This window comes from Carassius carassius, chromosome 28, assembly GCF_963082965.1.
Source record: "Carassius carassius chromosome 28, fCarCar2.1, whole genome shotgun sequence".
In the NCBI taxonomy this organism is placed as follows: Eukaryota; Metazoa; Chordata; class Actinopteri; order Cypriniformes; family Cyprinidae; genus Carassius; species Carassius carassius.
Window position 1 is genome coordinate 13,024,400 of NC_081782.1, and position 23,022 is coordinate 13,047,421.

The following is a 23,022-nucleotide window of genomic DNA, read 5'->3' on the forward strand; positions in this document are numbered from 1 at the left end:
TCTGATAACAATAAAGATTGTTCTGACAGTTACTTTTTAATGCAGTCATTTCTAGATCCCATTTCCCTTCACAATTATTTCCTTTCTCTATTGTCTCTGTCAGTAGAAAGTAGTTAAGGTGACAAATGTACTGATAATTTATTAAAACATGTGGGAAAGAAAACTGCTTGAAATTGTCATGAAATTGCTTTTTTTTTAATTTAATACAAATTATAATATTATCATTATAATTGAAAAATTCACAATTCCTTAGTTTTCTTAGCTTAGCTTAGGAAATAGTCAAGAATCTTAAATATTTAATATTCATTTTACGTCGTAACTTGTGTCCAAAATTTCTAAGTTTATGTAAACTTGTTAACACTCTCTCTTTCAGTGATGACAGTATGGGCTACCAGTACCCCTTCACTCTGCGAGTGGTACAGAAAGATGGTAATACCTGTGCCTGGTGTCCCTGGTACAGGTAAGGCTTTAAATTCAATGGTTGTGCAGGCACACATCTCGCAACACAGTGTGGGGGTTGTTGTGACTGACAAGGGTTTTCGGTGACTTTGCCAGGTTCTGCAGAGGCTGCACAGTGGACTGTAATGAAGACAGAGCATCTTTGGGGAATGCTTACATTGCTGTAGACTGGGACCCCACCGCTCTGCACCTTCGTTACCAGACCTCTCAGGAAAGGGTGAGTGCTATAAGGATGTTTAAAGATTTTAAAAGCCATAAAGCCAGTCTATTGAGATCTCAGTCAGTTCAAGGTTTGTCCCTGTGTGAAGGGTGAGGTCTTTATGTTACTGGATTCAGTCTGATGCCGCAATGAAGGACTTGATTTATCTTGATATACACTTTCTGAAGGCAAAAGCTCCTGCAAAGTCATAGTAAATGAGTTGCTTAAAATTTCAAGATGATGGAATGAAATCAATGGTTTTGGCACTACTTTTTAAGGTACTTTTGAGACTAAAACTGTTTTTATAACTCATTCAAATGTTAACTGTATATATAAAAAAAAAAAACTTTTAAATATAATTACAAATTAAATCCTAGTTGTATGATTATTGAAATCTTATACATTATCTCTTTGCATAGTCCAGACTTCTGAGTAGTTATTTAATTCTGTTAATGTGTGTCAGGTAATCTATTGCTAATGTTTATGTGGGCAGATAGTGGAAGAACATCCCAGTGTCGAGCAGAGTCGGCGCGCTCAAGCAGAACCCATCAGTCTGGACAGCTGTTTGAAAGCCTTCACCAGTGAAGAAGAGCTGGGAGAGGATGAGCTCTATTACTGCTCCAAATGTAAAACTCACCGCCTGGCCACCAAGAAGCTGGACCTCTGGAGGCTACCTCCCGTACTGGTCAGAAACACAAATTATTTCTGTTTCCTCTTTTTCTGTATGAATAAATGTATCACATGTCTCTTGAAAAAAAAACGCAGTTTTTGAAATGTTTAAACTAGAATGTGTTTGCAACTTGACCAGCAAGAAAAATCTATATCAGGGTTCCTGCGAGTCCTTAATAAGTCTTAAATTGTATAAGGCTTAATTATGATTTCAAGAGGCCTTAAATCTGGGTACAGACCAGAATTGCGGTACACTTTACTGTTTATTAGTACTTTAATAAATGTCAAATAATTTTAATACAAAAACTAATTCACAACATCCAGCAGCACGGTGAACTGTTTTGCACAGCTAAATAGGCTAAATGTACATAGCTGTCACCCCCTCGAACATTCAGATTCACAGCTCTTACAATAAAAATTAGAAATTTGCATGTGAAAATCATGTGTTTACCCTACAAACACGCAGAGCTGTAAATGTGAACTGGTGGATCGAAACGCAAATAACTCAATATAAAAATCTAAACAGTAAAATGTGTTTGTATGTTAATTAATATAATAATTTATTGATAATAATTGTTAAAATTTATATAATAATTAATACTTTTCACTCTTCTTAGAAATGATTTAAAGGCTGAAATGTGAAGTGTATATTTTATAAAAAATAAAAAAGTTTTTGTGAAAACTTGTATCTGAACTGTAAATCATGCTTTTTACAGTGATGTAGAATTAGAATTTTTTTTGTATGACAAAAACGTGAATTATTGTGCATCATTACAAATTACCCTTTGTTACATTTGACAAGTATTTTTCTGTGCTTTTTCAGATTGTTCATTTGAAACGCTTCCAGTTTGTCAATGGTCGCTGGATTAAGTCTCAGAAAATTGTGAAGTTTCCACGTGAGAGCTTTGACCCCAGTGCGTTCCTGGCCCCACGGGAGGTGTCTCAGAGCATGGGCAGCCTGCAGAGTGGAAGCCTGGTAGATGAGCTCCAGAGGCTGGAGAGAGGAGACTCCTCTGTGTCCTCCATCTCCACTACTACTGCGGCCAGTCCTCCCACCTCTGACAGAGGTCTGTCTCTCTTTCTCTCTGTCTCTCCCTCTCTCTCTCTCTCTCTCTCTCTCTCTCTCCTCTTTGTGCAGACCTTTTGAATCAATATGAGATTCTCTAATCGTTGCATTGTTGTTTCAGGCACCCCATGCTCCATCAGGAGGGTGGGTAGCCCACTGAGCAAAAACAGCAGCCCTGGCAGCAGCCCCAGGAATACAGGGCGGAAACAGGGGCGCCTGCGTCTTCCCCAGCTGGGCAGTCGACATCGACTCTGCAACAGCAAAGAAAACCTGGAAGCCTGTAGCAGCAGCAAGGAAAGTGAGACTGAGCCAGAGCAGGGCACAGTGACGGACGGGGAGAATCAGATCACATCTGAGGCAAACGCACAAGACACCTGGTCACTGGACGCCTCAAGCAATGACTGCGATGTGATCATGGTGAATGGATTGGGACAAGACAGCAGTCAGAGTAATGGACACTCAGAGGTCAGCGCAGACCTGGACACCCCTCACCAAAGAAATGACATCTGCCTGGAGCCCCTGTACAATTTATATGCAATCTCAGTAAGTGATTCTTGTCTACATGATTTGTTGTGTAGTAATTGCATTTGGAAGCAGCTTTTCTGACGCTGGGATTATTGTTTTTCTTTCAGTGCCATTCAGGAATAATGGGAGGGGGGCACTATGTGACTTATGCCAAAAACCCCAATGAAAAGTGGTACTGTTACAATGACAGCAGCTGCAAGGTAAGATCTTGATATTCTTTGACATCTCCGTTTCCAGTATTTTGCATTCTTATTGCACATACAGTACAGACCAAAAGTTTGGAAACATTACTATTTTTAATGTTTTTGAAAGAAGTTTCTTCTGCTCATCAAGCCTGCATTTATTTGATCAAAAATACAGAAAAAACAGTAATATTGTGAAATATTATTACAACTTAAAATAATAGTTTTCTATTTGAATATACTTTAAAAGAATAATTTATTCCTGTGATGCAAAGCTGAATTTTCAGCATCATTACTCCAGCCTTCAGTGTCACATATAACATCCAGTCTATCACATGATCATTTAGAAATCATTCTAATATTCTGATTTATTATGAGTGTTGGAAACAGTTCTGCTGTCTAATATATTTGATGAATAAAAGGTTAAAAAGAACTGCATTTATTCAAAATAAAAAAAAATTCTAATTATATTCTAATAATATATTTTCTTTATTATCACTTTACTGTGATTAAGTGATAATATAACACTTTACTGTGATTTTCTTTTAAAAAAATTACTGACCCCAAATTACTGACCAGTAGTGTATATTGTTATTACAAAATATTTATATTTTAAAAACATAGCTTCTTTTTTTTTTTACTTTTCATTCATCAAAGTATCCTAAAAAAGTATCCCATGTTCTGAAAAAATATTAAGCAGCAGAACTGTTTCCAACTTTGATAATGAATCATCATATTAGAATGATTTCTAAAGGATCATATGATAATGATCCTAAAAATTCAGCTTTGCATCACAGAAATAAATGATAATTTAAAGTATAATTAATTTAAAAACAATTATTTTAAATTGTAATATATATCACAATATTACATTTTTTTTCCTGTATTTTTGATCAAATAAATGCAGGCTTGATAAGCAGATGAAACTTCTTTCAAAAACATTAAAAATAGTAATGTTTCCAAACTTTTGTTCTGTACTGTATATAAAGTGTATATCTGCAAAGTTAGAAAATGCTTTAACAAAGTAGAGATATCAGAACTATCAGTACTTCACTGTTAAGTCAATACTAAAATGAACAAATTGGGCACTACAACCTTTCTACAGTATCTGTCGTAGCAATAACCATCTGAATTTGACAATTCAACATTTTTTTATTTGATTTTATTTAAAATTGAAAAGATCCACTTTTTTATACTCTTGAAACTTTTCTTGCATTAGTGATGACTACTGCAAGTCTGGTTTTATGACAACACTATAGAAGAATTGCGCAGCACTTAAGACAAACTGTTTCTTGTCGTCTCTTCAGGAAGTTCACTCAGACGAGATTGACACAGATTCAGCGTACATCCTGTTCTACGAGCAACAGGGAGTGGACTACTCACAGTTTTTGCCAAAAACAGAGGGCAAAAAGATGGCAGACACCACTAGCATGGACGAAGACTTTGAATCTGACTACAAGAAGTACTGTGTGCTGCAGTGATGCCCTGCTCTTCCACATCAAAGACACTAGGGGGGTCTGTCAGTACGCCAGTGCAATGAGAACTGAAACGCAGTGCCGCCCCAGAGGACCATCATTTGTGAAAGCACAAAATATCAGTTAGCCGACAGGCACAACACCGCCACTGACTGCGCTTTCAGAATAGAGGTACCTGACACTTCAGATATACACGAGGGAGAGGGGAAAAGAGTGAATCAGAGAGAACTGTAGCGATCATGTGATTGTCACCAAGCAAACAAACAGCTGTTAGCCAATCCCTTGAAATCACCGTTATCAGACAGACAGAACTGCTCTTTCACATGCCAGCCCACACAGGTGAATCCAGAAATTCCCAAACAAGAGCTTATGCTTCTGTATTGACAATATTTCAAATGCTAATTGGCACATTGTTTCAATTAGGAAATCAATGGTGAAGGTGGCATTGGTATAAATTATAAAGGTTTCTCTAAAGCTTTTGTTGGCTTAGTTTTCTCATGGTTGATTTTTTTTCTTCAGTAAGTTCCATACACTACCTCACATCTTTTGCAGTTGGTTAACTGTTCAGAGAAAATCATTGACAGTATTATATCATCTGAGGGCAGTTCAAATTACTTCTACTTTATACCCCCCCCCCAAAAAAGTTGCTTATTTTATTTAATAAAAAAGATTGTTTCTACCAATTAATAAAATATCCTCCCACTCCTCTGCTGCCAAATTATGCACATACTATTTTTGTTGATTTAAGTTTTAAATCTTATTAAAGGTGGTTAATTTCAGGCTTTGTTTCTCTTTAGAAGAGTAAATGTAGATCTTTTTCTTTTAATTTCTTTTATACATTTGTTTTTATCAGTGATTTTTTTAATGCAGTAGTTCACTTTGCCTAAATGCATTTGCTTACAGCTTTAGTCTCTGATCAAACCACGTCCTCTCAACAAATGCACAGCTTTTCCTGTTACCACTGTATTTTTTGCTTCTAAAAATACTGTTGATCACAGAGACTAAAAACGGCAATCATATACAATATCCAAATAATGTTTTCTCATCATGTCCAAGCCAAAGTGTTCAACTAGTCATGTACATAATGTGCGAGAAGCATTGCTTACTGTTAGACGAGAGGGCAAGAGGTCTGTTGTGTGGACAGTATTAGCACAGAGGAATATTACACAACCTTTGCTTTTAGAGAACAGCATTCTCGCTAAACTGCTGAACGTTCTGAACCTTCTTCTGTCGGAGGGGGTTCCAGGTTATTAGTAGCATTTCTTCAGTGACTCTTGATAAGAGAGCTCACCTTAATTACCACTGTGAAAAGATTATCTTATTTTTCAGCAACTCATCAGCTGAATGAGCTCCTCCTGTGAGGAGCCATAAAACCCTTGGAAATCGCCGGGAATCATTCGCAAACATCCATTTTGCTGCTGTACTTTTCAGATTTCCATGTCATGGATATTCAAACTAAATGTTTGCCATCAAACAAAGGTTTATTCCTGTCAAAAAAAAAAAAGAAATGTTTGTGAAATAAACATAGCTGTATTACTGTAAGGCAATTGTTAATCATCATAATGAGTAATGCAAATATGATATATGGATTGTAAACATTTTTAGGCATTTTAATGTTCAAATAAAAATAGATATCCAAAATCAAAATATAATATCACCATTCTCCAATTACAATTGGCTGTTTGAGCAATTACAATTACAGTAACAAGCTTTTTTGAAACCCCAGACATGTTTTAAACCTTCACTGATTTTTTTTCTCTCTCTCCTTTTTTTATACAGGGATAATTTATTAAAATGGCAAATATATCTCTTTTCAAGTAGTGCAATCAACTACTGATGTCTGTCTTTGTCCGTGTCGTTGGTCCTAATTTTGTTAAATTAATTTTGATGAACTGCTAGAGATGTATTAATTTAATAAACTGTATTTTGTAAAGTGTTGTTTAAAGAATAAAATTGGCATTGCACTGACTAATGTACATAAATGTTTTGTAAATACGCCAATGAAAATAATGTATTTGAAAATGAACTGTACAAATGTACTTGTAGTTGTATATGGAGTGACACTGTTGATCTGTAACGATTATTCAAGAAACAAATTAAATGCAGCCAAATGCACTTTCTTCTCATCTATGTTTATTTGCTGGCGAATGATGTGAGGTGTTTCCTTCAGCAGCAAAGAGGAAACCACACACCTCCCTCTGTAGAGCTCTACAGAGTCCACTGTCATGGCCTACTTCCTTGAATTCAAGCCACATTTGACATTTAAACTAACCATTTGTAGGACCATTCCACTTGTCTGACACAATATTTTCCTCCAAGAGTATTTCCCTTGAATCAGATATACAAATTAACTTACTGAGAATGGCCTCAAGACCTTTTTACACACTGTGGGTCATGCAGTATTTCACACTTTATATATTTGGAGACTAACATGCTGTAGTCAGGAAGTGCGTCGGCATCATGTTGTACCACTTATAGAATTGTTCTCTAAACCACAGGCGCTGAAGAGTTGTGGCTTATTGCTCTGAAGAGCACCTCAGCCTCAGTGGTCTTCATGCATGCTCGCACATTATTGTCTCATGCAGAAGAAGGTTAGACAATGGTGTGCATTGCATAATGAGCTCAGCCTGGGGACCTGCTATTTTAATTGTCTTTTCTACAAGGTGATAAAAACATCTTTAACACATTTGCTTTTCAGGTCTCACATTTAAACAATTAAGGAGACGTCATCTAGTTGACAATGAAGGTATATGGTATAGTATTTTCAAAAAAGTCAAATTTGAATTTGTTTTTAAATAACATTTGTCTTGCATTTTCTTCTCTTTCAGTTCTGATGAAACATCTCACTCAGATTTTTAAACAACATGTGATGCTATTGGGGTCATTATGGAAAACAGTAAGCTTTTCTTCTCGGTGTGTGTGTGTGTGTTTGAATCTATCTGCTTTTATCAAATTATGTAACACATATGCATGCTTCAACATTTTATGTTTCAAATTATACTGAAAAAAATTATACAAATCCATCACATAAAACTTATTTTTCTTCCTTTTCAGAACTTGATATAGGACACATCATTTTAATCTGCATCTACGCCGTTACCGTTTTCTTCATGGTTGCACTTGGATGCCTTTGCATAAACAAGTACATTTTAACATCTACATATTTAACAAAAAAATGTTTTTAATAATTTAAACAAAGCATTAGATTTAACTCAAAACTCTTAATATTTATTTAAACTTGTTTTATATATATATATATATATAAATCATATTTCTTTCCTCAGGTATCGTTCAATGAAGAAGGTCATATGGGAGCTGAGGCAAAAGAGGCCGTCTGTCCCCCAGGTTGCTTCCCAAGATTCTCCCCCTCCATCTCCCAACATCCTGAATATTCCTGAACTGCCAGACCGTACTACAGAGAGTCCATTACAGAGACAACCAACTAAATCCAGCTGTAGATTTCCCTGGAAGCCTCCACTACAGGTTTACTACATATTTCTTTAAAAGAAAATTTACTCAAATTAAATATTTGTTGATAAATGTAAATAAAAAGGCATAATAAGTATGAAATGTGATTGACTTACTTAAACAATGCTTAAACAATGTAACTTGAAATGATTTTCAGGTTCCTCGGTTTACAAAGGCAGACCTAAACCTCATTCAGCTCATAAAGGCAGGTCGAGAAGGAGTCTTCTACAAAGCAAGAATTATGAGGGGCACATGCAGAGGCCATTCACTGGTCACTTGCAAAATTGGAAAAGAAGGTAGAAAACGACACGCAAAAGCATTTCTGTTAATTAAATTCATTTACCAAAATGTGTGAATGTCTAAATAACGATCCAGCAGTTGTTCAGATCTGCCGTTGTTTGCAGGTATCACCTCAAAGCAGATGGAAAATGAGGTGTCTATTATGAGAAAGCTGGCGTATCATAAAAATGTGATGCAGCTGCTGGACTGGAATACAGCGGAAGGTAGGATGTGTTGTGCTTTATTATTGTATGACCCTATTAAACCTTGAATCGATCCTTGCAGCTAGACAGTAAAATACAGACTAGGTCTTGCCTGTGCATAACTCACTGACACAGTTGTGTGATAGATGCCAGGATGTTGCTTAAGTTTTTCTGAATGTTTTACCATGTTGCATTCTGGTTGCTTGGGTGTTTAGTATGGTTATTTACTGATCAAAATCAAAAGAGCTCACCCCGAGTCTGTGATAATCTCCTCCCAAAATATATATGGGGACAAAAATATATTTTTCATGGCTACAGATCCTAAAAAGTAAGAATCAATTTGTAGTCAAGATTTACTAAAACATCGGGAACAAATTATTAATCTGTGACCACTATTTATTAAAACAAGGGAAGGTGTTCTTAATTTGTAACCACTCTTTATTAAAACGAGGGAACAAATTCTTAATTTGTTTATTAAAACGAGGGAACAAAATCTTAATTTGTAACCACTGTTTATTAACTCAACTTTAATTTATAAAGCACTTTTTGCACAGGGATAATTAAAACTCCAAAAAATAACATACAACTTACAAACCAACACAGCATGACACCAATATAATTCATACAATGAAATCACTCACAACAGACCCACTCAAACGGCAAAAGCCTGATGAAATAAGTCTTTAAGTTCCTTTTAAAAATGTCTATAGTTGACGAATACTTAATGAAAAGCGACAAAGCATTCCAGAGTGTGGGAGCCAGAACTGAAAAAGGCTCTATCTCCATTACACCTTTAACGAGACCGTGGAACAGTTAAGAGCAAGTTCTGAGAGAGCAGATGATTTACAGGAAACCAATGAAGAGAAATCAACACAGGTGTTACATGATCCCATTTTCTGGTATTAGTTAAAGGTCCCATATTGTACACTTTTCTGGAGTTTTATTTTAGGTTTTGATGTCCTTAAGAATATATATTTGTGGTATAATTAGCAAAAACCATCTCATTATATTTTTACAACTCCTTTCTCAGGAGGTCTGCTAAGAACAGGTCGATTTTAGCTTGTCTAATTAATATCCATGAGCCTCTCCTCTGATTGGCCTGTTGTTTTCTGAGTGACGCACGGCCAGACCAACCACGTCACACCGCTAGCTGGAGGCAGCAAAAGAAAGGGGAAACTGGAGGCGCCAGATTTGACGTAATACTGCCTCAAATTAGAAATTTGATCGCATATCTGCTGCCACTGCCAGACAAACAAACCGATGACAGCTATGGTTAAACGTGATAAAACGATCGGACTGGACAGAAACGTTCATCAAAAATGCTTGTGTTTGCGGCGCACACTTATTGAAAAGGTTCAATATGTTTCTTGAATCTCGCGATGTCGTGTATGAAAAAATGTCTGTGCATGTGTGTAAAACAACAAACTGATGATTTATATATAATCATTTGTAGTTGTATATACATTGTTGTGATCTATTGTGGCTGGAACTATAATGTAGATGTAAAAATTGTTGCCTGCTGAAATTGAAATGTACAACATTTCAGCATGCTAGAGAGATACGATGAGTTTGTCTTTACTATATATGTTAGATGTGATCCACCTCATAGTAACAATCCTGTCAGATCGTCCATCCTTTGAGTGAAAGTGTAACGTTACAGGTCGGCCGATCTGGTTTTGTGGTTTAAGTTAACCTTTCCGACATGTTTCAGTGCTGTTGTTGCTCAGTGCTCAGCAATGCCGCACGGACTCGATGTTGTCTGTGGGTTTGACAGAAGGAGAGTGGGACAGTGGGCGGTGCTCAAGGTGGTGAGTGTGTGGCTCTGACGTCAACTTTTTACGGAAGCCACAACGGTTCGTGAAAAATCATAGATACTTTATGTAGGCTGTGTGCATTTTACTGCGGACTGACTGTTTTGAAATTTATATGGTAGTTAAATAGCCCTTAGACCTCAGTTATCATGAAAAAGGCCAGGAAATTTCAACTTTGACAATATGGGACCTTTAAAAGTATTACTGCAGCATTTTGAACACTGAAGACGAGTAACCAGAGAATCATTTAGACCTAAATACGAAGCATTGCAATAATCTAATCTTGTGGAAAAGAAAGCATGTATAACAGTTTCCAGATCCTTGGTTGAAAGGATAAATTTAAATTTAGATCATTTCCTCAACTGAAAAAAAGATGCTTTTCACAACACTGTTTGAATCAAAAATTTTCTTCACAAAACCATGCTTGTTGTTTGATAAGAGACCTAACTCTCAACCAGTTCTTTCTCAGGGAGTTGATTCCCAAATATAATAAGCTCGATCTTATCCTCATTCAGTTTAATTAAATCAAGGGAACAAATTCTTTATTTGTGCTCACAATTTACTAAAACGAGGGAACAAATTCTTAATTTGTAACTACTATTTACTAAAACAAGGGAACAAATTACAACCCGAATTCCGGAAAAGTTGGGACGTTTTTTAAATTTTAATAAAATGAAAACTAAAAGACTTTCAAATCACATGAGCCAATATTTTATTCACCATAGAACATAGATAACATAGCAAATGTTTAAACTGAGAAAGTTTACAATTTTATGCACAAAATGAGCTCATTTAAATTTTGATTTCTGCTACAGGTCTCAAAATAGTTGGGACGGGGGCATGTTTACCATGGTGTAGCATCTCCTTTTCTTTTCAAAACAGTTTGAAGACGTCTGGGCATTGAAGCTATGAGTTGCTGGAGTTTTGCTGTTGGAATTTGGTCCTATTCTTGCCTTATATAGATTTCCAGCTGCTGAAGAGTTCGTGGTCGTCTTTGACGTATTTTTCGTTTAATGATGCGCCAAATGTTCTCTATAGGTGAAAGATCTGGACTGCAGGCAGGCCAGGTTAGCACCCGGACTCTTCTACGATGAAGCCATGCTGTTGTTATAGCTGCAGTATGTGGTTTTGCATTGTCCTGCTGAAATAAACAAGGCCTTCCCTGAAATAGACGTTGTTTGGAGGGAAGCATATGTTGCTCTAAAACCTTTATATACCTTTCAGCATTCACAGAGCCTTCCAAAACATGCAAGCTGCCCATACCGTATGCACTTATGCACCCCCATACCATCAGAGATGCTGGCTTTTGAACTGAACGCTGATAACATGCTGGAAGGTCTCCCTCCTCTTTAGCCCGGAGGACACGGCGTCCGTGATTTCCAACAAGAATGTCAAATTTGGACTCGTCTGACCATAAAACACTATTCCACTTTGAAATAGTCCATTTTAAATGAGCCTTGGCCCACAGGACACGACGGCGCTTCTGGACCATGTTCACATATGGCTTCCTTTTTGCATGATAGAGCTTTAGTTGGCATCTGCTGATGGCACGGCGGATTGTGTTTACCGACAGTGGTTTCTGAAAGTATTCCTGGGCCCATTTAGTAATGTCATTGACACAATCATGCCGATGAGTGATGCAGTGTCGTCTGAGAGCCCGAAGACCACGAGCATCCAATAAAGGTCTCCGGCCTTGTCCCTTACGCACAGAGATTTCTCCAGTTTCTCTGAATCTTTTGATGATGTTATGCACTATAGATGATGAGATTTGAAAAGCCTTTGCAATTTGACGTTGAGGAACATTGTTTTTAAAGTTTTCCACAGTCTTTCACAGATTGGAAAGCCTCTGCCCATCTTTACTTCTGAGAGACTCTGCTTCTCTAAGACAAAGCTTTTACAGCTAATCATGTTACAGACCTGATATCAATTAACTTAATTAATCACTAGATGTTCTCCCAGCTGAATCTTTACAAAACTGCTTGCTTTTTTAGCCATTTGTTGCCCCCGTGCCAACTTTTTTGAGACCTGTAGCAGGCATTAAATTTTAAATGAGCTAATTAAGTGGATAAAAGTGTAAAATTTCTCAGTTTAAACATTTGCTACGTTATCTATGTTCTATTGTGAATAAAATATTGGCTCATGTGATTTGAAATTCCTTTAGTTTTCATTTTATTAAAATTTAAAAAACGTCCCAACTTTTCCGGAATTCGGGTTGTAAGTTGTAACCACTGTTTATTAAAACGAGGGAACAAATTCCTAATTTGTGACAACAATTTACTAAAATGAAGGAACTAATTCTTAAGTTGTAATCACTGTTTATTAAACGTGGAAACATTCTTAATTTGTAACCTCTATTTATTCAAATGAGGGAACAAATTGTTAAGTTATAGCCAATATTTACTAAAACAAGGGGACTAATTCTTAAATTATAACCACTGTTTATTATAAAGAGGGAGCAAATTCTTAATTTGTAACCACTGTTTATGAAAACAAGGAAACAAATACTATTTTGGACCACTATTTACTAAATTGAGGGAACAAATTCTTAATTTGTGGCCACAATTTACTAAAATGAGGGAAAGAATTAAGTTGTAACCACTGTTTATTAAAACTAGGGAACAAATTCTTAATATGTCACTACTTTTTACTACTTTTTAAAACAAGGAAATTAATACTAATTTGGACCATTATTTAATAAATTGAGGGAACAAATAAAAAATCCTTAATTTGTGGCCACGAATTACAAAAAAAAAAAATTTAATAAAATGAGGGAATGAATCCTTAATTTGTTTCCATGATTTACCAAAACGAGAACAAATTCTTAATTCATGGCTATGACTTAATTGAAACAAGAGAACAAATTAATAAGTCATGAAATGAATTCTCAATTTATGGTCGCGATTTATATGCATTTTTTCCCCCATACAGTATGTGCAGCGCTCTGTACTCAAGTCTATCATGTTTTTGGGGGGTTTTGGTGGGGGGGGGGCTGTTTTATCATCATCCAAGTGAAAATTATAAGCCTGATCAATAACAAAATAAATATTTTTCTCTTCAACAAGCCACGATTTGTGACATCAACAAATATCACTAAATAGTTGTTTCCATCATGTGACTAGAACACTGTTTCCTCAGAGCCGTATATGCTGATCATGGAGTTCATGAGCTACGGGACCCTGCGCAGTTTTGTTCAAAAAAACAAAGATGAGCTAATTGCCGACCCTGAAATGCAGAGCCAATTCACCATCGCTTCCTACCACATCGCCCTGGCCATGGAGCACTTACGCTCCAAAATGGTATCACCATCTGCCACAAACATAAAACAGCTGTTCTAAGTCATATTTACACTATAGACATGAATGGTAAATGGAAAGAAAGATTTAGAACGTTTTCTGTATCATTCAGGTGGTGCACTGTGACCTTGCCTTAAGGAACATTCTGGTGAGCCAATTCCCATGGGAGGTGAAGGTAGCAGAGTTTGGCCTGGCCAGAGACTTGACCCGTATGAGGAGCAGACGCAGCAGCAGGAAAAAACAACACAAGGTGAACTAATCGCACCTGTCCATCCCACGTCCTCATTGCTCATCTCACTGATATGAATGTGATCTCACAGGAGCGTGTGCCGCTGCGCTGGTATCCTCCAGAGTACTTCAGGAACAACTACTACAGCTTCAAGGGAGACGTCTGGGCATTTGGTATTGTACTGTGGGAAATGCAGACATTCGGTAAGAATTATCTAAAATGTTTGGTTGACTTGTTAAATATTTTTTGAAGAATAAATAACACATTTAAAATTTTATGTTTCACAGGCACCTTGCCATATTCAAGTCTGAACACATCTGAGCAAGTGGTTTATAGTATCTGTGCTGGATGTAAGAACACTGTGCCCAACACCTGCCGTCCAGAAATGTTAGTGACAAGTTTTGTTTCCTCAAATTTTATATATATATATATATATATATATATATATATATATATATATATATATATATATATATACACCGTAATTCCTCAAATAAAAGCTGGGGCCTTTATTTACCTGAACTGCAGAAGGTAACAGGCTTTTATTAGAGGCAGGCCTTTATTTCCAATTCCATCTGTTTGATAAGTAATTGTTTTAAGTAACCCAATTTAAATTAAAAGTGATAGCGTTCCAGTGGACAGAGATCATAACATTAGCACAGAATCAGTTCAGAATCAATCAACAAAAGAATCAGTTCGGTTCTCACGCGCTCTGTGTCAGTCTGCTTCACGCTGAATCACATATGCGCCGAATCATCAGATCCTCGGTTCTCGAATCGGACGCGTCCGACGGAAACGCTTCTCGGTTCAGTGTACTGTTGATCCAAAAACCGATATCTGGCTCTGCTGCACAAATTTACCCCCGGCCTTTATTTAAGACCGGCCTTTATTTGTCCGTGTTGACCACGCCCCCGGCCACTATAAGAGGGGCCTGCGTTTATTTGAGGAATTATGGTATATATATATATATATATATATATATATATATATATATATATATATAAGATAAATAGATAGATAGATAAATAAGAGGATTATTTATATATATATATAATTATATTAAGCATATAATATATATATATATATATATAAAAATAAATATATAGAATATATACTACAAATCTAATAATAATAAAAAAGCTTTATTTTTGTTATTAATCTGTCAGTATTTTAAATATGGTGCTTTTTTGTTTTCAATAGTTAATTTCTTTTTTTAAATGTAGAGAACAGATCATGCAAGACTGCTGGATGGATCCATACACAAATAGACCTTCATTTACAGACATTGTCAAGATCCTCGAGAGTGTCGTGGAGAGTGATGGGGTGAGTCATATTCGTCCTTGATCTACTTCTTAAGCTTTACCTTTGTCCTATAGATAAGTGATAAAACATAACTAATACGTTGCAGGATTATGTGGACGTTGACAACCAAAGGATCATGAATGCAGAGGAAAAGTGAATTAAAAAAATATGTAACTAGTTGTTTTTACATTTCTGTAAGAATTTTGTAGCAATTGTTTTATCTTTGTTCTCGTGTAACACCAAACTGTGTACAGACATACTTTTTGAATGTTTTTAAGGATTTAATTTTAAATATGCTTCATTTGTTAGCAGGAAGACATTACACAACTCTAATAACCAGCTGACAGTGTTTTTGACATGTTTCCAAGGATTGTTTTGACAATAACATCATCTAAAAAATAAAAAAGTCAGTGTTTGTTTTGATTAACATACTTTTTTATTCACACCAAATTATTTCACAAAAAATAGTTTGATATCAGTTTTCATAATTTAGTATTGTTACAATAGTAATATATGTAATAATAATAAACATTTAATTAATCAACATGTAATTTTTAAATAATTGAAGAGTCGTTGTTTGACTGAAGGTCACTGCAAATCCATAATCATTTAAAGTGGGATCATGTTTAAGTGTAAGTGTCTTTTATTATTTATTTATTGTTTTTTTTTATTGACACTGGTTTTAATTATAATTTAATTATAACTGCAGCATTCATTTAGAAAAAAACTTGAGTTGCTATGCTAGGTTTAGCAAGGCTTGTGTTTACGCTTCATGTTCATGAGCCAATGTGCAATCAGGAATCCGGCCACTTCAGGAATCAACAGAGCCGATGGACCAATGGAATGACAAAGATTAGATATGACCGAGTTGAAGGACCAATCAGAGACAGAGGAGTAACACGCTGCTCCACACTGACCACTGATGCAGTCTACTGCTGCTGCAATTCTGACAAGGAGCAACTTGCCAAAAACGCTTACCATAATGTTTCTTCGCGCTTTAGAAATTATATTTTTCTTTTACTTTTTGTCCCACATTCCAATTACTCTCATGATTGATCTTCAACCTTTGCTTCCTGAACATCTGTATCCTTCCAAGGTAAGTTTGCACCTTGTGCTGCACTCACTAATGCAACCATATAATATCTAGGTTCCATATAATGGTAAGTTAAATCTTACTTGCTTTACAGCTGAAAACCCTACTGCATTGGTATGCTGCTGAATTCAGGGATCCGATGATGATGGGCCCTCCTGTGTGGTTCAGATCTTTTATATTCTGCGAGGCTCTCGTGCAGCTGCCCTTTTTCCCAATTGCAGCATACGCCTTCATGAAGGGTCAGTTGGGTTCGAATAAAATTCGATAATGTGTGTTAATGATTAGTAAAATGAGACTTTTTAAGTGGCACACAGTGACATCTAGTGGCCAATCTCTTGTGTGAGTGGCAATGGTCACATTATTCCTACTAATTGATGTATTTCTATATTGAATAGGTGGATGCAGATGGATCAGGACACCAGCAATCATTTATTCTGTTCACGTGGCAACTACTTTAATTCCTATTTTAAATCACGTCCTGTTTCACAACTTTCCTCTGGTTCCACATCCAGGACCCCAAACTCTTCAAGAACGCCTGACCCTGGTGTCAATTTATGCTCCATACCTCATCATCCCTGTCATGATACTGTTCACCATGCTCTTCAGTTCAACATATAACTCAACCTCTTTGAAAGGAAACGCTTCCTCAAAGTCCAAGAAACAAAGATAGAGACAGTTCATCCTTGCTATGTATTCATTCTACACTAGTCAATATTTGAGGTGGATCAAAACCAAATTGCATTCTTCTCTTAGGACAACTTTGATGAACTTTTTTGATCCACTCTAAATGTTGACTGCTGTAGTAGTTGCTAGTAATTACATGTGATTAAATATTTTAATATGTGCCAGGATATTTAATAATAATTATATGTAGCATGTATTCTATTACAAGATTTTTGATCTCATAGTAATTGTTTACCGTTATGACATGTAAATGAAAAATATATTTTTATTTAATCATTCTTCAAATCTGTATGAAGTTTGTCGAATATTAAGATTACACACTTGATGATCTAAACGGTAAATGTAAACGAACAATAAATGAATTTGCGGAAAATATTTTGGTTGTGGTCCCATGAGGAAATAAAACTGGATGAGTTCAAGTCACAAACAGCAGTTCAAATACAAATCATACAGAAAATAAACATTTTACCTGATGATGTCTCATGATGGAATTATTTACAGTAACATGCAAATACTGTATTTTCCTGCTGTAAAAAAAGATCTGATTTACAAACTAATTTCCATATAAATAGTATAAATAACTTTTGTTGTATATAAATAGTATTCATCTGAGATTATGATCTGTGGTTGGAAAGATTTACGAATATGTGCCTCCTTCGAACTGGCCATGCAAAAGCACTCAATGTTAACACAATAGAGTCAGAGGTTGAGGCTGAAACCCACGTCTGTTGTCACCTATTAACTGGTCAATTCAGTTAACCTAGGTAGGGACCCTGAAATTATTAGGAAGTCACTGTAAATCAAGATGCATAGCATCACTTCTCCTGTCCAAACAGAAAGAGGAAACCCAGTACTCTTATTTCTGCAGTATAAACTGATCGATGAATTCATTCTGCTCCGCTTCGACTTTTTGAAGTGCTTCATATTCTATTCGATACCTGCAAAACAAACAATAATTATAGTCAAGAATTAAAGAACTACTTCAAAAAAAAAAATACTCCCACTCAGGCCATATGAGATGTAGTTAAGTTTGTTTGTGGATGCACTGCAGTGAATGGGTGCCATCAGAATAATAGTCCAAACAGCTGATAAAAACACAGATCAAGCACCGTTTAAAAGTGAAACAGTCTCTAAACAAATATGTCGAAGGATTACTTGTGGATTATTGTTTTTATCTGCTTTTTGGATTCTAATTGTGGCGGTACCCATTCACTGCATAGGATCCATTGGTGAGCAAGTGATGTAATGTAAACTTCTCCAAAATTTGTTCTGATGAAAAAGCTAACTCATCTAGATCTTAGATGGCCTGTGGGTTAGTACACTGTCAGCAATTTTACATTTTTTGGATAAACTTTTCCTTTAAGAGTGCAATAGTCGCAGTCTGATTACAGTTATAAGACTGGTTACCTTTCCAACTGCATTTTCTTTTCCGCAATCAGAGCCTGAAGCTGCTGCTGCTGAGCCTCCCGTTGCTTTTCAACTGATTTCAGCAAATTTCTTGCACCTATAGCCTGTAGAATAATAATTGGAGCAATATGATTGAACATAACACACATATACACCACTGTTCATTTAAAATGCAAGACCATACCTTCATTTTTTCATTTTCGGCTTCCTTCGCTAGCTCATCCACAAGTTCAATAAGGCCACCTACAATTTTCTGAAAGTGACCAATCTCTGTTTTTGGGAAGAATAAAAAAAAAATCAAAAGGATTATTGATCTGTACTGTGAATGAAGCAAAGAATGCTGTTCAATCTGCATGAGGGGTAAACTCCACAGTAAGATAAAGAACAAAACGAAAAACTCACTGTCAACAAATTCCTCGCACTCCTCTTTAAGTTCAGTGGTTTTCTGGCTCACATCAGGCTCGAGCACTCGCAGTTTATTGAGTTCATCAAAATGAAGACCAGCTTCTGCCAACGGGTCTTTAGCCATGACCAGAGGCCCCAAACCTGCCTAGCTTTAAACGAAAATCACAGAAACACACGTATCTTAAAAGAAAGAATACGTGCATCATTTAAGCTCGTTCAAACTGTCAGTCCCTGTAGTGGCAAAAAACAAATACTAAATTGAATTTCCGGCACACGGTGCCCATATGTCACCAGATCACAATAAGCTAGCTTACCGATTAGCTAGTTAGCTGGTTAATTAGAAATACATGAAACCACCACTCCGTTACATTACATAAACCATGTAAACTGATAACGTTAAATAGATAAGAGAGGAAATGCTACAGCTCACAAATATCGCTTTGTTGCTGGCAAGGTCTGGTTGCTATGAGATAAACAAAAACAGACCAGCAGGGAACTCCAGAAGCTTGGTAAACATTGTTGAAAATAAAATTACATTCCTTATAATTATCCCCTGAAATTATTACACCGAATGAGACATTACAATAAAGTTAAACAGACCAATGGCCGCTCCAAACCTACCGGACTTTTGTTTGATTATGTGGCACTTCTGCTGGACTGACTCTAACTGTCTCGGCTCGGCTGCCAGGTGACGGCGGGTCCACCTCATGATGACAGAGAGGGGTGTCCAAACGCATTATATATACTTATTTTTGACATCTTACATTTTTGAAAAGGAAATAAAGCATGATCATAAATGTTAAAAGTTTAATTAGCTTTTTTTGGTTTTAATTATGAGAGACTGTACATATTTGTACATATATGCCTAATTTTTCATACCAGATACCCCCCTCCTAATATTGTAAAGGTCCGTTTATGAGCTCCCTCTGCAGATCCGCTTCTGACCACAGCGGTGCGTGCGAGGGACCGGATGAGATACTGAACTCTGCTAAAAACCCCAGAAGAAGAGCAGGACACTTAAGGGCGCCAAACTCTAAAAAAAATGTTCATTTTTATATTTCATATCTATCTACTTGTTAGGTTTAACGTATACAAAACATATGCTGTTTAGGTTTAATGTTTAATGTTTAGGTTAATGTCTTTAGCCACCTGATTGTGAGTTTGACCATCTCTGTGGGTAAGAAACCTGCTCAACTTACTGTCGTTATAAAGGAGAATTTGTAAACAGTTAACTTAGTTGCAGCTTGTTAATGTTAGCCATACAGTAGTTGTCTTTAACCTGTCGAGCCTGTCATGAAGTATAAATCACAATAATATATTTACCAAGATGAAATTGTGATATAATCAATATAGCAAACCTGATGTTTTAATTTGATACTTTTCACACACAAAAAAGAGTAAATATTAATCTTGAAATATTACAATTTAAAAGTTTTCTTACAATTTTATTTATTTTATTGTTATTTGATGTTTTATTTATTATTATTATTATTATTTTTTTTGCTATTATACTAGAAGGACTCTTAAATATTTAGTATGTATGAAAGATAAATCAGACAAAAGATAGCACCTGTACAGTAAGTTTTTTTTTTCTTTTTCTGCAGTATTTGATCATGTTGACAATTTAGAGGCTACTGAAATGTATGCATCAAACTGTTGGATTTATAGATGTAAATATTATTTCAGATGCTGACAACGCAGAACCATGCCTCTGTCCACTCAGTCCCAAGCAGACATTGACCAGTACATTCTGATAGCCAGTTTAGATAATGCAAGAAATCTGTCCAACATCCTGAAAGCCATCTCCTTCAGGGACCATGCCATCTTCAATGCAACGCAGAATGGGTTAAAAGTCACTGTTGAGGACTCCAAATGCCTTCAAGCCAATGCATTCATTCAGGTTAGTGTTGGATGACTGCGTCTTACAGGTTCGGTTGACAGAAGTTGGGTTAATCAGTTTGTGTGTCTGATTCCTCAGGCTGACATCTTTCAAGAATACATAATCAAAGAAGATACAGTTGGATTTCAGGTTAACTTGACCGTTCTTCTGGACTGCCTTACTATCTTTGGGGGAAGCACAGTCCCAGGTGTGTATCACAATGATGATCCAATCTTTTTTTTTTTTTTTTTGGAAAATGAATTTAAAAGACAAATCAAATTCCTGTTTTTAATTTTACCCTTAAGGTGTGTGTACCGCCTTGAGAATGTGCTACAATGGCTATGGATATCCACTGACCTTGTTCCTGGAAGAAGGTGGTGTGGTCACCGTATGCAAGATTAATACACAGGAACCGGAAGAGCCCATAGACTTTGACTTTTGCAGCACAAATGTAACCAACAAGGTGATTCTGCAGTCAGACAGTCTCAAAGAGGCTTTCTCTGAGCTTGACATGACCAGTGAGGTTCTGCAGATTACTATGTCACCAAGCCATCCTTACTTCAGGTACAGTAACATGTTTGTTCTTCAGTTTGCCTGCACTACAGCTCAAAAGTTGGGGGTCGGTTATCTAAGTCTCTAAGACTGCATTTAAAATACAGTAAAAACATTCATATTGTGAAATATTATTACAACTTCAAATAATGGTTTTCAATTTTAATTTATCTTTTAAATATAATGTATTACTCTGATGCAACGCTGAATTTCCAGCAGTCATAAACTCATTGCTCAAGTTTTTAATGTCACATGATCCTTCAGAAATCATTGTAATATGCTGATTTGCTGCTCAAGAAATATTTCTTATTATTATCAATGTTGAAAACCGTTTTGCTGCTCAATACTTTTTTTCAGGATTCTTTGATGAATAGAAACTAAAATAAGAACAGCATTTATTTGAAACAGCATCGCTGTCACTTTTGATTGGTTTGATGCATGCTTCCTTAATTAAAGTATTATATAGTAAAAAGAAAAATTTTACTCAAGCCAAATTTTGAACAGTAGTATATGTAATTGAATCAACAAGTTATAACTAATAGATACGTATTTTCAACTCCATTTATGTGATTATTAATTTGGCCTATTGCTGACAGTGGAAAAGAAACTGTGGTATTTTCAAGTCAAATTTAATGGCAAAACATTTCATTTAGTTCCTTTGCACCCTAGATTATCCACATTCGGGAATTCTGGAAATGCTCATTATGATTATCCCAAAGACTCCGACATGATGGAGCTCTTCCAGTGTACTAAAATTCAGACCAGCAGGTAGGAGGAACTTACGTTTTGGACTGTATTACTTATCATTCATAGCTCTGCATATGTAAATTCAGACTTATAACAACAGCCTTATGAACTGTTTATAGTTGTGCTTCTGAGGCATTCACTTGTAAGTGGTAAAAGAATAATAAAGAGTCACTGAGATTTATTTTCTCTTGTTTCATTCTTAAAGGTATAAGATGTCCCTGTTGAAACCCTCTACAAAGGCCTTGGCTCTGTCCTGTAAAGTCTCAGTGAGAACTGACAGTCGAGGCTTCCTCTCTCTACAGTATCTTGTGAGGAATGATGACGGTCAGATTTGTTTTGTGGAATATTATTGCTGCCCGGATGAAGAAGTAGAAGAATAATAAGACTGGCAAGGACAAGTGTTTGTTTTGTTTGACATTTAGTGTGCACTGACCAGTTGGTTCCTTAATCTGATTCTGATTAATATAAATATTTAATAAATCACAAATATTTCTATATTTTATTAGTATTGTGGGGGGTGGTTGAATTTGAAACAATACTCTGTTTAAGCAGGGGGCGCAGAGAAATGCTAATTAGGCTGTTGCATACAAAATTAGCAGGCAGATATTGGTTTAGTGTGTATAGTAAGTGGTATAAAAGATAGAAACCCTAGTTTAAGCATATATATGTATATGTGTGTGTTTTATTGAATATACAATTAGAGGATGAATTCAAAAAGTATATAAAAATATATATAAATTAGGAGTGTTCCCAAACAAATTTTTAGCATAACATATGTCTGTAAATGTCGGTTTATAACAATAAAAAATGTAGTTTTCTGAATTAAAAGAACACAGCAGACCAGTTGAAGCTATTAAACATGTAAATGTTTAATGCATGGTCATTTTATTAGACGAATGCGTTGCGAGGCAAACATGTAGTTAAGCAAAGCGGCTTGATGTTGATGCTGGTTGACGCACGCACTCCTTAAAGAAAGTCCCAGAACAGCGCGCGATGCTTGAACTGCCGCCTCGCGACCAATCGCTTCTCCGCTCGCAGCTCTCGAGGCAACACTGTTTCCGGGCAGAGAAACATTACAGGAGCAAAACAAGCGCA

General features: G+C 36.1%; 5 protein-coding genes across 10 annotated transcripts in view; 4 read left to right on the top strand and 1 right to left on the bottom strand.

Annotated features, from left to right (window-relative positions):
* The window catches only part of LOC132107988 (ubiquitin carboxyl-terminal hydrolase 32-like), a 62,141-nt gene extending 56,935 nt beyond the window's left edge, over nucleotides 1-5,206 (top strand). For all 3 annotated transcript variants that reach the window (XM_059514394.1, XM_059514393.1, XM_059514395.1), the window contains exons 28-34: nucleotides 374-460; nucleotides 556-676; nucleotides 1,152-1,343; nucleotides 2,151-2,394; nucleotides 2,515-2,936; nucleotides 3,026-3,118; nucleotides 4,408-5,206. In XM_059514394.1, the coding sequence (XP_059370377.1) occupies nucleotides 374-460; nucleotides 556-676; nucleotides 1,152-1,343; nucleotides 2,151-2,394; nucleotides 2,515-2,936; nucleotides 3,026-3,118; nucleotides 4,408-4,581 (1,333 nt within the window). In that variant the 3' untranslated portion in view covers nucleotides 4,582-5,206. The remainder of the gene's footprint in view (nucleotides 1-373; nucleotides 461-555; nucleotides 677-1,151; nucleotides 1,344-2,150; nucleotides 2,395-2,514; nucleotides 2,937-3,025; nucleotides 3,119-4,407) is intronic.
* Nucleotides 5,207-7,105: 1,899 nt separating this feature from the next.
* On the top strand, nucleotides 7,106-15,699 carry LOC132107990 (fibroblast growth factor receptor homolog 1-like). Of its 2 annotated transcripts, none has more exons than XM_059514396.1 (12): nucleotides 7,106-7,321; nucleotides 7,404-7,471; nucleotides 7,630-7,717; nucleotides 7,860-8,058; nucleotides 8,201-8,339; nucleotides 8,448-8,546; nucleotides 13,472-13,632; nucleotides 13,742-13,879; nucleotides 13,950-14,061; nucleotides 14,146-14,245; nucleotides 15,082-15,181; nucleotides 15,267-15,699. In XM_059514396.1, the coding sequence occupies exons 2-12, from the start codon at nucleotides 7,462-7,464 to the stop codon at nucleotides 15,315-15,317; spliced, it is 1,197 nt and encodes a 398-aa protein (XP_059370379.1). In that variant the 5' UTR covers nucleotides 7,106-7,321; nucleotides 7,404-7,461; the 3' UTR covers nucleotides 15,318-15,699. The 2 variants fall into 2 exon arrangements, with proteins under 2 accessions (XP_059370379.1, XP_059370380.1); XM_059514397.1 differs by having other exon boundaries at nucleotides 7,106-7,238.
* A 327-nt stretch (nucleotides 15,700-16,026) lies between these two features.
* LOC132107991 (sigma intracellular receptor 2-like) lies at nucleotides 16,027-17,312 on the top strand. The gene is made up of 3 exons (XM_059514398.1): nucleotides 16,027-16,256; nucleotides 16,348-16,492; nucleotides 16,649-17,312. The coding sequence occupies exons 1-3, from the start codon at nucleotides 16,083-16,085 to the stop codon at nucleotides 16,921-16,923; spliced, it is 594 nt and encodes a 197-aa protein (XP_059370381.1). The 5' UTR covers nucleotides 16,027-16,082; the 3' UTR covers nucleotides 16,924-17,312.
* Nucleotides 17,185-19,471, bottom strand: LOC132107992 (intraflagellar transport protein 20 homolog). 3 transcript variants are annotated; one of them, XM_059514400.1, is made up of 5 exons: nucleotides 19,371-19,471; nucleotides 18,747-18,898; nucleotides 18,529-18,614; nucleotides 18,345-18,448; nucleotides 17,185-17,875 (listed from the first exon to the last, which is right to left on the bottom strand). In XM_059514400.1, exons 2-5 carry the CDS (start codon nucleotides 18,871-18,873, stop codon nucleotides 17,794-17,796), a joined length of 399 nt encoding a protein of 132 aa, XP_059370383.1. In that variant the 5' UTR covers nucleotides 18,874-18,898; nucleotides 19,371-19,471; the 3' UTR covers nucleotides 17,185-17,793. The 3 variants fall into 3 exon arrangements, with proteins under 3 accessions (XP_059370383.1, XP_059370384.1, XP_059370382.1); XM_059514401.1 differs by having other exon boundaries at nucleotides 18,747-18,894; nucleotides 19,371-19,448; XM_059514399.1 differs by lacking the exon at nucleotides 19,371-19,471 and adding an exon at nucleotides 19,064-19,343.
* A 231-nt stretch (nucleotides 19,472-19,702) lies between these two features.
* Nucleotides 19,703-22,427, top strand: rad1 (RAD1 homolog (S. pombe)). The gene is made up of 6 exons (XM_059515123.1): nucleotides 19,703-19,926; nucleotides 20,436-20,649; nucleotides 20,728-20,836; nucleotides 20,934-21,192; nucleotides 21,850-21,948; nucleotides 22,133-22,427. The coding sequence occupies exons 2-6, from the start codon at nucleotides 20,455-20,457 to the stop codon at nucleotides 22,305-22,307; spliced, it is 837 nt and encodes a 278-aa protein (XP_059371106.1). The 5' UTR covers nucleotides 19,703-19,926; nucleotides 20,436-20,454; the 3' UTR covers nucleotides 22,308-22,427.
* The last annotated feature ends 595 nt before the right edge of the window (nucleotides 22,428-23,022 follow it).

Bases quoted from the DNA above. Each gene is read 5' to 3' on its own strand.
- LOC132107990 (XM_059514396.1), top strand. The intron at 8,547-13,471 runs GTAGGATGTGTT...CTGTTTCCTCAG, and splicing joins GGACTGGAATACAGCGGAAG to AGCCGTATATGCTGATCATG. The intron at 13,633-13,741 runs GTATCACCATCT...TGTATCATTCAG, and splicing joins AGCACTTACGCTCCAAAATG to GTGGTGCACTGTGACCTTGC.
- LOC132107991 (XM_059514398.1), top strand. From the start codon at position 16,083: ATGCAGTCTACTGCTGCTGCAATTCTGACAAGGAGCAACTTGCCAAAA. The intron at 16,257-16,347 runs GTAAGTTTGCAC...CTTGCTTTACAG, and splicing joins AACATCTGTATCCTTCCAAG to CTGAAAACCCTACTGCATTG. The intron at 16,493-16,648 runs GTCAGTTGGGTT...TATATTGAATAG, and splicing joins AGCATACGCCTTCATGAAGG to GTGGATGCAGATGGATCAGG.
- LOC132107992 (XM_059514400.1), bottom strand. From the start codon at position 18,873: ATGGCTAAAGACCCGTTGGCAGAAGCTGGTCTTCATTTTGATGAACTC. The intron at 18,615-18,746 runs GTGAGTTTTTCG...TCCCAAAAACAG, and splicing joins GTGCGAGGAATTTGTTGACA to AGATTGGTCACTTTCAGAAA. The intron at 18,449-18,528 runs GTATGGTCTTGC...ATTATTCTACAG, and splicing joins CCGAAAATGAAAAAATGAAG to GCTATAGGTGCAAGAAATTT.
- rad1 (XM_059515123.1), top strand. From the start codon at position 20,455: ATGCCTCTGTCCACTCAGTCCCAAGCAGACATTGACCAGTACATTCTG. The intron at 20,650-20,727 runs GTTAGTGTTGGA...CTGATTCCTCAG, and splicing joins AAGCCAATGCATTCATTCAG to GCTGACATCTTTCAAGAATA. The intron at 21,949-22,132 runs GTAGGAGGAACT...TCATTCTTAAAG, and splicing joins ACTAAAATTCAGACCAGCAG to GTATAAGATGTCCCTGTTGA.